At 34.4% G+C, this 15,307-nt stretch overlaps 1 protein-coding gene across 1 annotated transcript; it reads left to right on the plus strand.

Moving 5' to 3' along the window:
- Positions 1-1,999: 1,999 nt before the first annotated feature.
- Positions 2,000-14,655, plus strand: LOC123550032 (alpha-tocopherol transfer protein-like). The gene is made up of 8 exons (XM_045338472.2): positions 2,000-2,113; positions 3,955-4,104; positions 4,728-4,887; positions 7,004-7,065; positions 7,699-7,907; positions 9,272-9,382; positions 10,482-10,605; positions 11,204-14,655. The coding sequence occupies exons 1-8, from the start codon at positions 2,098-2,100 to the stop codon at positions 11,344-11,346; spliced, it is 975 nt and encodes a 324-aa protein (XP_045194407.2). The 5' UTR covers positions 2,000-2,097; the 3' UTR covers positions 11,347-14,655.
- The last annotated feature ends 652 nt before the right edge of the window (positions 14,656-15,307 follow it).

Below are 15,307 nucleotides of genomic sequence, written 5' to 3' on the forward strand. Positions count from 1 at the left end.
GTTATGTGAAATTTCACCACTCGCACGCTATAGCAGCATTCGGCGGGTTATCTTCCCAAATCATTTAACAGGTGTCGCTACGGGCGAATAGGTCCTATCATGCGATGTACTCTCGGCTTTTATCATAGTGTTAAAAAGTGATTAGGTTTAGATTATTTAAAAAGATAGAATCATGTAATTTATCAGTATCATCTATTTAGATAGCTGTTTCTTCTGTTTTAACAGGAAATTTATAGCCTCACTTCAAAATGCTGGCCAGTAATATATAACTGAAATAATGTCGTAGCATTTATTTTTAAGCGAGTCACATTTCTATTTATTTTTTGAGCAAAGCTGGGTTAGCTAATTTAGCTAGCTAAAAATATTGCTAAATTTACCCCTGTATGGATGCCTTGTTTCACATAGACAATGGTTACTCTGGATATTAAGATTGCATAAAATTTCCTATCCACTGCATACTGATTGTTATCATAAAAATGTGCATGACATGTGTCCTGTTAACTCTAGGGGGTTAAAGAATATGTCCTTGAAGCAGACTTAACATTTCCTGCTCCCACGTGAGTGTTACATATTGGACAGTCTGGTGTTAATATAATGTGTATAATAAGTTTTCTTAATACTTTTAACACTGATTTGACATAATGTCTAATAGGTCTCACATATGTTTTCTTTTTATTATTTCCAAAGCTCTACAAATCTGTGGTCTGTATATTAAAAATCTTCAAAAGATTCATATTTTGACATTCTTGTGATATTTCTACTTTGTTTTCTATAGTTAAGAAACAAACGTGTCAGGGTTTTTTGTTGATTAAAAACATTTCAACTGATTGTTAGGTTGTTATCTCAAGAGGCGATGCTTTAGGCCAGACAAAAATTTGAGATTGAACCAATGACCATTTTATTGGAAATTTGTTTTTCACTTTACGTGGGCAAGTTGCTGTGAATTTGAATTGACTGAAAATTAAAGAAGCAACACCATAAAATTAAAATTAACACGAGATAAGTTAATTTGTCAATAGAGATCATTTATGCCTCATGGATGATATTTTCATAAAATATATGAGAAAACAACTGTGATAATTAACTGGGCTAATGGAAAATTGAAGGGACATCTTATCACAAGGGCGTATATTTTAACGTTTTACAGTAATTATTATTATAATTTCTATATTATTCAAGACCTCATGGCATTAAGCTGCGTATGCAGATCTTCCCGATTAAATTGTAACTATATACTGTCTATACTGATCCTTATTTAAAGAATATAGTCTGAATACTTGCAAAATGTGAATGGATTTTCCAAGGAGGGCATTTAATATTGAAAAAAAAATACTTTAAAGCTAAATAAAGCACTTATTGCCACAATTAACAAATATGACAATCATACAGTCTATGAATTAACTGACACACAGAAAATATACCTTAAAACAGTCTGCAGCATAGAATATCCATAGATATGAATAAAGATCTTCAATCAAAATTTTGCTCAAGTGATAAACAACTAACATTGATGACTTTGTCGGATACTTTCCAAATCTATTAATATTTTGATGTGTCAGCGACTGTATAACGATGTAAATAATGTATACACACTTTTCTAGGACCTATTCGCATGTAGCGCCACCTATACGCGCACCTGTTTTATCAGGGGAATTAACTGACCGATATCGCCCATTGCAAATGCATCAAAACGAACATGTGTAACAGTTCTTTGAAAATGGTGAGTTTTTAAAGGCGTTTGACTGTCCGGAAGTAGGGCCCCTTTAGACAGTCCTTTTCCGGAATTCAATGTTTATATCAGTATACTGACACTTGTTTCGTAAAGTAATATACATGTTTTACATGCTGTTCAAATTTCGTGTTAAACAACTCTTTCTTTCTATGATTTGGTGTTGTTTGATTTTTGTTTCTCAAAGCGTATTTCTAAGCCTTAAGTTTGCTGAGTCATATGCTATATAACTACGCAAGCGAAGTTAAAAGCGATATTGATCGTTATTATTTTTGAAACGCCTCCAGCATAATGATGTATTAGTAACAGCTTAACTGTTGAGTGAGACAGACGCGCAAAATACATTTGACTTAATCTTTATAAGGAATATGGCGTCTGAAGAGGGTAAGACTTTGCTATAAAATGACATTTGCTGTCTTACGGATCTGATACATTCTCATGTATATCTTTTGATATTGAAGAGTTTTCATATAAATTAATGTTTCACATCACTTTCATCAATTAAATCAACATTATTAACAACTATGCATATATGAAAATAAAATACATCCATACTTTTGTTTGGGGAAACATTTAGAAATGTATTGATAACATCTATCTGCGTCAATTAGCGTTTGATGTCATGGATCATCAAATATTGGGTCATTATTAGCTCATTTCTTACCCGTTCAACAACATAATTGTTTGCACTATATATAGCAATAAATATACCTTCCAACCTAAAAAACAATTGTATGGACATAGTAAAAAATTAAATGCAAAAATGTTTAAAATACTGTATGACAGGTGTTTGGTACGAATCAGTCAGTGTAATACAATTGTTACGTGAATGCCTTGGTCTATGTACGAATAAAATCAATGCATCACTCTCTGTCAAATGTAAGTACTGGCTACAGTTTTATTCATTTTAAACACGTTCAGCTAGTATGTTTTTGTATGATATATTTATTGTTAAAATACATACAAGGATATTCTACATAACTGCAAGATCATCTGCCACGATACATCAAGCACATTAACGCTTTTCAATCAAGTGATGTCATATTGGCCTTGTTACTGATCAAAGGGTGGTCGTATTGGCAAAAACCTAATGCTCGAAGATACATAACAGAACCAATATGATTATATGACACTTTTATTATTAAACTTTACAACATTGGATAGAAAACAAATATATCAATATCACATTTGCAAATCAAGTTTGATGTGTTCATTATTGTTTGATTATATTGTCCATATTAAAATGGCGTCATAGAACTTCTCTGTTTTGACTCTCTCTTCTAAATCAATCAAATGCTTGAAAAAAATATCACTTGCATGATTATTCTGTTTTGTAGCATACAAGGATATATCAAGTGTGATATTCTAATTATTGTACATACGCATGCTGCTGACACAATTCGCTACAGACAGTCACATGATTATTGATAAAATGTCGCACTACTTCTTAGGCGGAGTCAAAAACGTCTTTTGACAGTGAGTTATAATGTTATGACGTTAAGGTAGTTCTGCACGTTTGATAAGCCGGAAGTGATAGCGTAACGTCATTTATTCGGAAAACGTAGAATAAAACCTGGATTCTGCGTACGGAAATGAAAATCAGTTTATGAATTAATGGCAGTCTATGAGTAAATTTATTACAATGGAACTGTTACTTTCTTTCTAAAGTTAAAATAATTATGATAATTAAAAAAAATATCTTAAAATTAGCGTTAGTGTGCAGTTCACTTTAATCATGGTCAAATATCTTAAAAATAAACACACGGGCCTATGAATTTTATTTCACCACATTATAGGACATGAGTTTATTTACAACTGTGAGAAATATCATTAAAATCTACATTGTAAACAAAAATCTATTCGCGGATTAAATGTTACGAAAGTTATGATTTTCCCATAGACACCCATTATGAAAAATTGCGTTAGGTCCAAATTCATCAAATCCGTCTAGCAAAAAATCAAGCACACGACCCTAGCTTTTTTATTTGCTTAACTTTCTAAGTACGAGTATATTCTGAAGTTTTGAAATATCAGAGTTTAATCAAATTCTACAGTGATGAAAAAAGTTCGATTTGAACGCGCAGAACTATCGGCTTTAAGCAACGTGACGACATGGAGAAGGGGATATCTTTCTCGGGCTGCGGTCTCGGTCGGTATCGCATTTAAAGGTAATAATTGTATGATATGAAATGATATTGGATATATAATGTTTATTTATATACCAGATGATATCAAGTTCGTGAGCAAGCTGGACGAGGAGAGTAAGAAGAAGGCGAAGAGGGAACTGAATGAGCTCAACGACACAGATAGAATACTTGCTGTACAATCGTTTAGACAGTGGATATTACAACAGAAATGGCTGAAAACACCTACAGGTAAAGTTGCATTTGGGACATTATTAAATAGACCGTTTAATCCTAGTTTTCTACTAAATTGTAGATTAGTCGATAACTTAAAACATATATGCAAAACTACTTTGGCTGTATCTACATTATTTTTTTTTACAATTTAATCGGTTGGACGCGTAAAATACCTTTTATTTCGTTCCACTGAAAAAAAAGAGGTTCTTTTTGTATTAACCACACAAGGAAAAGCGCCAGAACTACGAATACTTCGGTCGCAGTTTTTGCGACGCCCGCGTTTGTCAACGGAAAGGAAATATAATGTAATTTTTAGAAAAGAACTGATTGTTTTGAAGTTCAAGAGAAATGAGTGACAAAAAAAAGATGATCGGCAATTTAACCAAATATCACTAGCGCAATTAATGGATTTGCTTATACTTGACTGCTGGTCCTCGATTCAGGAGAATAAAGCATGCTACAAATATATGAAAACCATTGTGATGGTCGACGGAAATATGGTAAACCATTTGGTCAGTTTCGACATAGCTTTTCCGGCACACGTGTACATATTCAGAAAAGACGCTCTGAGCACTGCTTTCCTTGTAATTTAGCCGTTTATACATGATATTTTCTTAATTGATGATTTTTTTCTTCAGATTTTAGCTTTCTATTAAAATTTCTAAGAGCTAGAAAATTTAGTCAACTGGAAGCGAGAAAAACGCTGGAAAATTACTGGACGTGTAAAACAAAAACACCAGACTGGTTCAGAAATGTGGACCCTTCTGAACCAGCCATACAGGAAATCCTTAAAACTGGGTTAGTCAATGAATTATTATATTTTATGTTGATTTTATCGAATAAAAAACAAGGATCCGGTAGACATAGCCACGTTCCAAAGCAAGCTGCCTCTGGAATACACGCACACACGTGCATGTATGGATATGTAAACGGTTAATTTTACACATAGAAATACATAGATTAAGTAAAACAAACAACATCGTTATATTCCGTTTTGTAACAGCCAGTGAATACATGCTTCCCGTATAAATAATGTAAGATTAATTCACTCGTGGTAGATGGGAATATCTGGCTCGAGGGTAAATGTTTTGGCGGTAACGAGGGTATGCCGAGTTATCGCGTAAATAGTTACCCGAGAGCCTGATATTTCCCTCGCACTTACCACCAGTGGTTGAATCTTTTTCTTTCATGCCATATTCAACAAAAATAGTAAAGATAAATTCAAATAAATGACTTTGTTATAGCACTTGTTTTCTTTCAATAGCGCATTAACAAAGCACGGGAACTTTAGGTCCGCAAACAGAAAGTACGTCATGACGTTATAAATACAAACGCAACGTAATAGTACCGGTTTTGTTTAATCATCTGCAATGATGCGTTCAGGGTTTTTTTCCGTAAAATGACGGGGTTTTTAATCAGGAAATGTATTGTAAGGAACAAAAGGGAACTATCAAGGTATTTGATTTTTATCCGGTTTTACGTCATTATAATTACTACACAAATCTGCTACAAAGATGTAGTCCGTTATACGTCATTTAGAGCACGAGAGTCAGGGTGTAAAGATGGAATTTTCCAGCACCGTTGAAACCACCAGAAATCCCTGTCTGGTATGCAAGAAAAATAGATGACGGAAATATTAAAGTTTGAGGTTCATGGAAAATTGCGAGCTACTGTAGATCTTCTTAAGGTAGTGAACCCGTAAGTACATCCGTCAATTTCCGTGTGACTACGTGTTCTCGTTGGTAATTCCGGCATTCTCCGGACGAAATTGTAGCTCAATGCACATATAACATTCCTTAAAAACCGGACAATTCGAGACTGCATAAAATACCACGTAATTTTCGAGCTGTCTTTACTGGTCTAAACCTTAAATTATGACATAAGACGGAGTTTCTCAACAAAAACTGCTAGATTCATTTAAGAAATGATATATCTCAAACAATAATTTTACATTGAATAAAATCATTGTTGGACTTTAGATGCGGAGGAATTATATCACGAGGGCGCAGCAGGAGTAGTATGAGTATAATAATACGCATCTAAACGACAATGATTTTTTTTCAAAAGCAAATCACTGTTTGAGACATCTTATTTCAATGCGGACAAGTTATCACGATTATTATGTACGTCCTGGACGACATACATCAAATATTTGCCTGTTTTCTGTTAGTTTCTTCTTCAGCGCGTCGCCATGCCTTTTAACGCTATGACGTAATAATTGTGACGTCTGAAAAATAAATACACATTTTCAGCCTTCTGTGTTTAAAAGGAAAAAAAAATCCGGCCGTGATAGAATTTTCTGTAATATAAGCAAATGATGATCGTTATATTTAGCCTGTATTATTTAGTATAAATGATAGCTCTGTCGTTGCTTTGAGGAAGTGTATGTGTTAAAATGCTGTTTGCCTGCAACGGATGTCTACGTTCAAAAGCAAACTATTTTCATAGACGACTATGTTTCTATCTTTTTTAGTTTTGCTAGTCTTTTGAGCGAGAAACATGGACAAATATCCAGTTAAAAAGTGCAGCCTTCCAAATTCGGAACTTAACGGCACTGCATGTGTGGAAGCGCAAACCAATACCTATTAAAGCCTAATTGTTATTTTTGTTTGGATTTTGACATCTCTTACGAATTGTATTGAATTGAAAATCAGTTAAATTACTCTGCATATGAAAACGTATATAACTTGTTAAACATCATGATATGCGAGATAAGTGCTCTTTAAATTTCTTCAACCAGAACAAATGGTGATGATTAAGTAAACGAATATATAAATTAACTACATTATATTATTTTTAAACTTTTATTTTGTACACCTGTTTCCAAATGTAAGTAGGCGGTTAAATTTTGAATAACGCACAAATTAATAATATATTTTCTATATAATTTTGCCAACATTGGAACTTATTTCAGCTTCTATATTATACCCAAGCAGTTAGACAAGTACGGCAGAAGAGTCGTTATAGAAAAACTTGGTAAGCGTATTTCATTACATTAAAGATATAAGATCTGCTTGCGGAATAAAAGTGTATCTGGCTACGAAATTCGAGAGAGTAAAAAATGTAGCACGAGATGTGACATATTGTCAGATAAAGACATTTATCGCTGACAAGATACTTCATTTCTTTCCTTATTTTCCAACTGTTTACTAGTAGGAGTCTACAGTTAAATCCACCTTAGCTGTCACTAGCCATATTGATTCTTTGCTTCGATTTCTACCTACCTCAAGTAGCCCGCCCGCTTAGCTCAAAGGGGAGAGCGCAGAACTACGGATCGCGGGGTCGTGAGTTCGAGCCCTGGGCGAGGCGTATGTTGTCCGTGACGATTTGATAAAAGACATTGTATCTGAAATCATTCGTCCTCTACCTCCGATTCATATGGGGAAGTTGGCACTTACTTGCGGAGAACATGTTTGTTCTGTTACAGAATCCAGGAACACTTGTTAGGTTAACTGTCCGCCGTTACATAACTGAAATACTGTTGAAAAACTGCGTTTAACCCAAAACAAACAAACGAATTAATCAAGTAGCCACATTGTATCGCTGGCTTGGCTGGCTATATAATACATATTTGATTGTATTTCTTTTGCACTTCATATTTTATTTTAGCGAGACTGGACTTAAATGATGTAAAGAAGAAATGGGGAGTGGCCAATTTATACCGGGTGATTGCGCTGGTATGTGACTGGGCAATGAGGGATGAGAACGTGCAAGTAAATGGCCTCGTAGTGTTTGTAGACAATACAGACATTACTATGAATCACATGTTGACCTTATTTGGTCAAGAAAATGGAAAAAGATTAATGCAGTTTTGGCAGGTATATTTTTTCATAAGTTTATTACTCTTACTTGCATAGGAACAGTCATTTCTAAATTAATTATTGCTCGGGAAAGTTTTGTAATGGATGGACGAATTTGTAAACAGCTTGGCAAACACATGCAAAAGAACAAAACGAGGAAGTGTTGCACACAAGACCCGGCCCTAGCTCGAGGAGCAAGGTCAAACTCTGAGCCCAATTTCTTGTCTGGTCATTGGTATAGCAGTATATAGATGGGCATTCAAATAACTTGGCACTCACATTAGCCGTCAGTGTGTCTCGTGCAAGACCCAAAACCTTCAGTAAAATACAAATCTCATTTAGAGATTAAGGATTAATTACTTTTAAAATATAATATTTGTAGCGACAAATTTGTTAATTACTTCTCTTTAATTTAATATACTCAATGAATTTAAAACAAGCTTGCCTTAAACAAATATCTATAAGACAATCAGATGCTTAGGTAGTTCTGCACGTTCGGTTCAAAATATTTTCTACAGTACAACTTGGAGAAAACCCTGAGTTTTCAACACTTTAAGATAAACTTACACAATTCGGCAGATAAAAATGATGGGGTCGTTTAATCAACTTTTTGCTAGACGGATTCTCAAGGAGAGTCATAGGACAATCTCAAATTTAATGAATTTTCACGAAAATATATTTTCTTAAAAGTAGATTTTAGTGAAATTTCTCTCAGTCGTAATAAACATATGGCATTTAATGTGGTGAAATGAAACGTTTAGGTCTGTGTGCTCGTCCAGTGATTAAAGAGATCCACGCTATTTCGAGCAGTTTATAAAACATCTCTACCAGTACATAGAATTGCTACAAAATTGAGACCCGGACCTTGAAATAAGGTCCCACTTTTTAAATCATAAACATTATATCTTTAAAAAGCGAGTTTCTTTCCTTTCCTATATATATTTAGAGTAGTAGTGTGAAATATTTGCAAACTTTTTACCGCCGTTCATGGACTTTTTAGCGCAAACGCGGCCACAAGTTACGTGACGCACTCGCTATGAAACCTGAATGCCTTTGTGAAAAATATTGATATCTCAGGTCCTGTTGCATGAAAATATGTATGTACTAATCGGAATTAGGAGTGACAAAAATAATGCCCTTTTGGTAATAATTAACTTGTGCTTTGACAGTTTAAATTAGAAATAAAATGTGGAAACAAATAGCGTCTACCAGCTGGCTCATTTTACAAACTTTCCAGATAATGTTGACCTGCGGTGCAACGTTAATAACTATTTTAATAGATATATATGCCGTAGATAAAGGACCAAATGCAGCACTAGCCGTATGAAAATATTGTCAGCATTTAAGTACAGATCTTTTTTTTTTTATTTTCTTATTTTCAGAACTCTATGCCAGCAAGAGTGAAGGGCCTTCACTTGTATAATGAGCCAATATTTTATGATGCAATGTATGCGTTAATATCACCTCTGATGAAACAGAAGTTGAAAGATCGGGTAAGCAGATCTTGTTAATTAATGTCCATAATACTACTTTTATCAAATTCCTAGCTACAGTTACCTCCCACATTGATAAAGAGAAAAAATCATTTTTGTTCCATCCAGTGTCAAATGAATAAGTGGTTATTATACGGTTTCTGTTTGCATTTTTCCCCATTTTGATGGGATATCAGAGTAATCAGTGTACCAGCGGTGGAAGTCTTAGCATGTCTTGTTGCTCTAGCTGTGCTAACTTTTCTCAATGCTTTCAGGGAGGTTACTCTAAGTCTAAATTTGCCACAACGAAAGAACGACAAATTAGTCCTCCAATACTTTTTCCTCTTAGTTTTGAATAATTTTCAAATAAACCGTTTATGGCATAAGATTGTCAGCTTTTATTCAATTCAAGCTTTATGTATGGTGTCTGATTTCTGCCATTTCGTTTTGGCTTGTTAGCGCTCTTTAAAAGCACCAACATGTCAGAATGCAAAACGGCAATAAAATAGCCCGCTAATACGGCAAATACGTTATTTGACGTATCGGCGAGTTTATATGCCGTGCTGGTGCGTTAGCGTCATTCGAATGCGCCTACATGCAAGAACGACAAAATAAGCATGCCGATACGATAAAAATAAGTCAGTTTCCACACTCTGTATCATTTTAAAGGACATTTGCTTGTTTTTTGAAAGCACTATTTTTATGTGTATTTTTGTGACATTTTAAAAATGTGTTAGTGATCATAAAATGAATAAATTGATGTCTTTGCAATACTTGTTTATATTGAAATTTGCTACGTTATTCGCAACAAAAAGTCGTCTAAATACGTGTGAAATTAAAAAAAAAATTTACAGTTAGAATTATGAAAGATATCGCAACAGATATCGAGGATACTTTATATGGTTCGATTAGCATATAACTTCAAAAGATCAGATGCACTATCTCGGTAATGGACGAAGGTATTATTTTCTTGTATTAAATCGCATTACATACTATCTATTACAAATCAAAAAGTAATGTTGGATTTTGCTTAACCCCAAAGTTTAAATGACATGACCTAATTACATAGAGAACTTGCATTACATTTCCCTTTTATAGCATTATATGTTACACTTTATAGATGTTTTTACACGGAAATAGCTTAACAAAGGTGTACGATGAGATAGGTATGTCTGCATTACCTGATGAGTATCTGCCGGACGGTTATGAGGGCCCGCGAGTGGGGACACAAGAAAGTATTGTTGGTATGTAGGACCACATATCTATATTTCTGAAACAAAAACGATTTTTGTTTTAAATCAGTTTGATTATTGTTTAAATGTGTATTGAGCGTCTTCTATGATTAAAAATTGTTCAAACGAAATATCCTCTCTGACAAGAATTTGTTGGATAATTGCTTTTTTATTCTAGAAAGGAATAGCAGAAGTCCTAAGTCTTCATTGAAGATTACTTGTATTTCAACAAGATCCCGTCTTGAGCAATCATAGCCTCATATCAGCAAGCATGAGCTTGACCTATTGCTTTTATATTTTTTTGAAAAAAAAAATAGGTAATAACGCTCATTGTTATTTTACTGGTAAAAACATACACACCACAAAAAGAAATTGCTAAATTACATGTTCTATATTAAAGTTAAAAGACTTTAATTGAAACATTTTATGTCGGAACTTATGTTCCCAATTGTAGGAAATGTGTATAATTTAAAAACAAATGTCGTATTTGTGTTTCTGAATTTAGGAAAATCCATAAATGGAAATATTTTATGTCGGTACTTTCGTTTCAAGTTGTAGGAAAGATCCATTATGTTACTTACCCACTCTAATTGTATAAATTTAATTTTAGATGAAATGATAGAAGACATGATGAGCCCTGAATTCCGGGAATATATTAAAGATCTTTCTTGTGAAAAATATAGAGTGGACTTGAAAGAAAGAAAAGAAGATGATACTCCTACAGAGTCTTTCAGAAAGCTCAATGTAGAGTGAAATTAATGGTGTTCCGTCGTTACTCTGCCATCTGCAAACGGTTAAAGTACATGTTTATTTAGTTTCTTCTGTCTTCTGCGAAGGCTTTCAATACATGTTTTTGGTTCTTAAGCATTGTTTTCTTATATATAACTTACATTTTTACATAACTTTTGCAATGTGGCTTTCCATTGTGGATATTCATTCTTGTTTGTTATGTTGTCTTCCTTTTCTATATATATTTTTATGGACATTTCTATGTTTTAAAATATCGTAACTTACCATTACTCCTGTTAAAGAATCGGGGTCATCTAGCGGGAAAATTCTTGTAACTTTAGAACATCATACGGGCACCTGACGGGTATGACGGGAATAACTCTTTTAAGTTTTGAACATTTTTTGGTACCTGACAGGAATAACTCTATAGACTGTAGATTTTTTGGTCACCTGATGGGAATGACGGGAGTAACTCTTGTAACTTTAGAAAATGTTGGGGGTACCTAAGATAAATAACTCCAACTTTAGAAAGTTCTGGCCCCAATTTCGCGAAAAAAAAACAACAAAAGTAATTACTTAGTTAAGTCTGTTTTTTCAAAATTGTGTTATTGCTTAATTTATTGTTATTAGTCCCCTACTGGTTGAAAACCAGTTTCGGGGACTATAGGAATGCGCTTTTCCGTCATTCCGTCCGTCCGTCTGTCCGTCCGTCCGCAATTTCGTGTCCGGTCCATACCTCTGTCATCCATGAAGGGATTTTAATATTACTTGGCACACAGATGTTCCCCATGATGAGACGACGTGTCATGTACAAAACCCGGACCCCTAGCTTAAAGGTCAAGGTCACAATTGGAGGTCAAAGGTCAACATGGCTTTTTTCCTGTCCGGTCCATAACTCTCCCATCCATGAAGGGATTTTAATATTACTTGGCACAAATGTACTTCATAATAAGACGATATGTTGTGCACAACTTTCAGACCCCTTGCTCAAAGTTTAAGGTCACACTTAGCAGTCAAATGTTAACATGGCATGAACAGGGTCTGTTTCGTATCCGGTTCTTAACTCTGATATTCATAAAGGGATTTTAATATCACTTAGTACAAGTGTTCCCCATGATGAGGCGACGTGTCATGTGCAAATCCCGGACCCCTAGCTCAAAGGTCAAGGTCACAATTTGGGGTCAAAGGTCAACAGAGTTTTTTTCCTCTCCGGTCCGTAACTCTGTCATCCATCAAGGGATTATAATAGTACTTGGCATAAATGTTTCCCATGATGGGGCGACATGTCATGCGCAACACCCAGAACCAAAGCTTAAAAGTCAATGTCACACTTTGAGATCAAAGGTCAATAGGATTTTTTCCTGTCAGGTCTATAACTTTGTCATGCAAAACAGGATTTAAATATCAGTTGGCACAAATATTCCCCTGGATGAGACAACATGTCATGCGCAAAACCCGGGCCCAAGGTCTAATGTCAAGGTCACACTTAGAGACCAAAGGTCAGATACAAGAATGACTTTGTGCGGAGCATTTCTTCTTCATGCATGGAGGGATTTTGATGTAACTTGGCACAAATGTTCACCAACATGAGACGGATTGTCTTGCCCAAGAACTAGGTCCCTAGGTCTAAGGTCAATGTCATATCTAGAGGTCAAAAGTCAAATTTGTCAGGAGCATTTCTTCTCCATGCATGGAGGGATTTTGACGTAATTTGGCACAAATGTTCACCACCATGAGGCACCCTTGTTTTTAGAATTACATCCCTTTGTTTTACTATAAATAGATTATATTGTAACTTTTTTTATTAGTGGCCGTAGAGAAAAATCGAGACCACTTTTCTGTTGTACAACATGCATGTTACATCCAATTTTAATTTTTAGGTGTATTTTGACCTATCTCTACCTGGTAAAGAGTTTCTTGTGGACTTATATTATATAGATTTTTTTTTTTTTGTTACTATAAATAACTTATATGATAACTTTTTTATAATCGGCCAAACAAATCAATATGAAAGCAACTGGTTGTTTTTATATATGCAAATTTTAATCCAAGTGTGTTGTTATAACATATTGTTTATACATCATTGACAGATATCAGTTCATTTTGTTATACTGCAGTTGAGAAAATTAGGTGCCTTCCAGTAGGGGACTTTGTATTGCATGGCAATACTTTATTCACTTGTTTAATGTTGATTTTTTCGCTAACAGTGTATTATATAGCTGAATTATGATATGGTTAGTAGTATTTGTTTGTGTACCTTTTCAGTCACGCAAATGTGGTATTTCTATTTAAGCACGATATAACGACATTAAGTATTTTCTTAAGTATATTTCTTATTTCTATACTTCGTTTTCTGTAAAATACAGAATTATTGTGTTTTAATTATGAAATAGTCATATACGGTTCTGATATAGATGAAAAAGTCAACATTGAAGACGTATAAAGGGCAAAACAAGCATCTGAAATAACAGACTTAGCTAAGCAATTACTTAAGTTTATTCATAAAATTGGGACCTAGGCAACTGGCGGAAATTACTCTTGTAACATATGAACATGGTGGGCACCTGACAGGAGTAACTCTTTTAAGCTGATACCATTTTGGGCATCTGGCGGGAATAACTCTTATGTTTCTAGAACATGATGGGTCACCAGAAGGGAATAACTCTTGTAACTGTAGAACATGGTTGGTTACTGTAGAACATTGTTAGAATAACCCTTGTAATTTTAGAACATTTTTTGGACACCTTTAGAACATAATTGGGCACTTGACGGGAATAACACTTGTAACTTTAGATCATCTTTTGGCACCTGACAGAAATAGCTGTTGTAACTTCAGAACATTATTCGGCACCTGAAAGAAATAACTCAAGAGCATTATTCGAAACCTTGCGGGAATAACCCTTTAAACTTTAGAACATGTTTGGGCACATGGCGGAAATTACTCTTGTAACTGGGCGCTGGGCAGGTACAACTGTTGTAACTTCAGAACAATGTGGTACAAGGTGGTACACCTGGCGGGAATAGCTTGTAACTTTAGAACATTTTTGTGTACCTGTCGGGAATAGCTTTTGTAGCTTTAGAACATGTTTGGAACTCACGAAGGGCTTGGGGCAAAAGTAACGGGCTTACCAAATTATGTGTGATGGATGCAGTGTATTTGATGCCCCGCTGTGTTATCTGTGTATAGTTTTGTTAATATATTTTACACTGTATTTCTGTAAGAAGTTCAGACATGTATTCACTCGATATTATTATGGAAACATTTTAGTCATACGCATATTGTCATATATATTTGCTTAAAATCGGTCAATGCATTAAACTTAAAAAAGTTCACAGTTTTGGATAAAATTGTTAGGTAGTGTTCACTACTTTTCGTACCTGATGTTTTTAATTTAATTTTTTTATCTAGTCAAATGACAGAAAGTTCAGGTTATTGTATCTTATAATTCATTTTAAGTTCTAATTTAAAACAAATGGATTTTACTGGACATGCTGTAAAACTAGATTATATTTAGCAATTCTTTAATTATGATACGTCACATGTCATATTTTGTAATTTTGTAACTTTGAGTATTTTGTACCCAAAGTTAGTTGAATCAAACATGACTCCATATATGCGTTAAACAGCCATGACTTGTTTAGTTTAATTTAAAAATGTCATGCTTCCGTAGAAACAACATTTAACGCCCAGTTAGTATTTTCTGCCTTAGTTTGGACAAGACACCAGGCAGATCTAGAAAAAAATGAAAATGGCGTTAAACCAGAATTCTGCTATTTTCAAACGTTCCAATCCATGACAACTTTAATTAATTTTGAAATTCATCTCATTCTCAAATATTGATTAACCCTTATCATGCTGGAAACAATTGATTCTGCCTTTGCAACCAGTGTAGATCATGATCGGCCTGCAATTCTGTGCAGTCTGATCAAGATCTGCACTGATCGCCATTCAGTAAGTATCTTTTTGACAAGCACCGCTTTTAAC

This window comes from Mercenaria mercenaria, chromosome 6 (assembly GCF_021730395.1).
Source record: "Mercenaria mercenaria strain notata chromosome 6, MADL_Memer_1, whole genome shotgun sequence".
Classification (NCBI taxonomy): domain Eukaryota; kingdom Metazoa; phylum Mollusca; class Bivalvia; order Venerida; family Veneridae; genus Mercenaria; species Mercenaria mercenaria.

Coding starts and splice junctions, on each gene's coding strand:
- LOC123550032 (XM_045338472.2), top strand. Junction 4,888..7,003: donor CAGGAAATCCTTAAAACTGG/GTTAGTCAATGA, acceptor AACTTATTTCAG/CTTCTATATTATACCCAAGC. Junction 7,908..9,271: donor GATTAATGCAGTTTTGGCAG/GTATATTTTTTC, acceptor TCTTATTTTCAG/AACTCTATGCCAGCAAGAGT.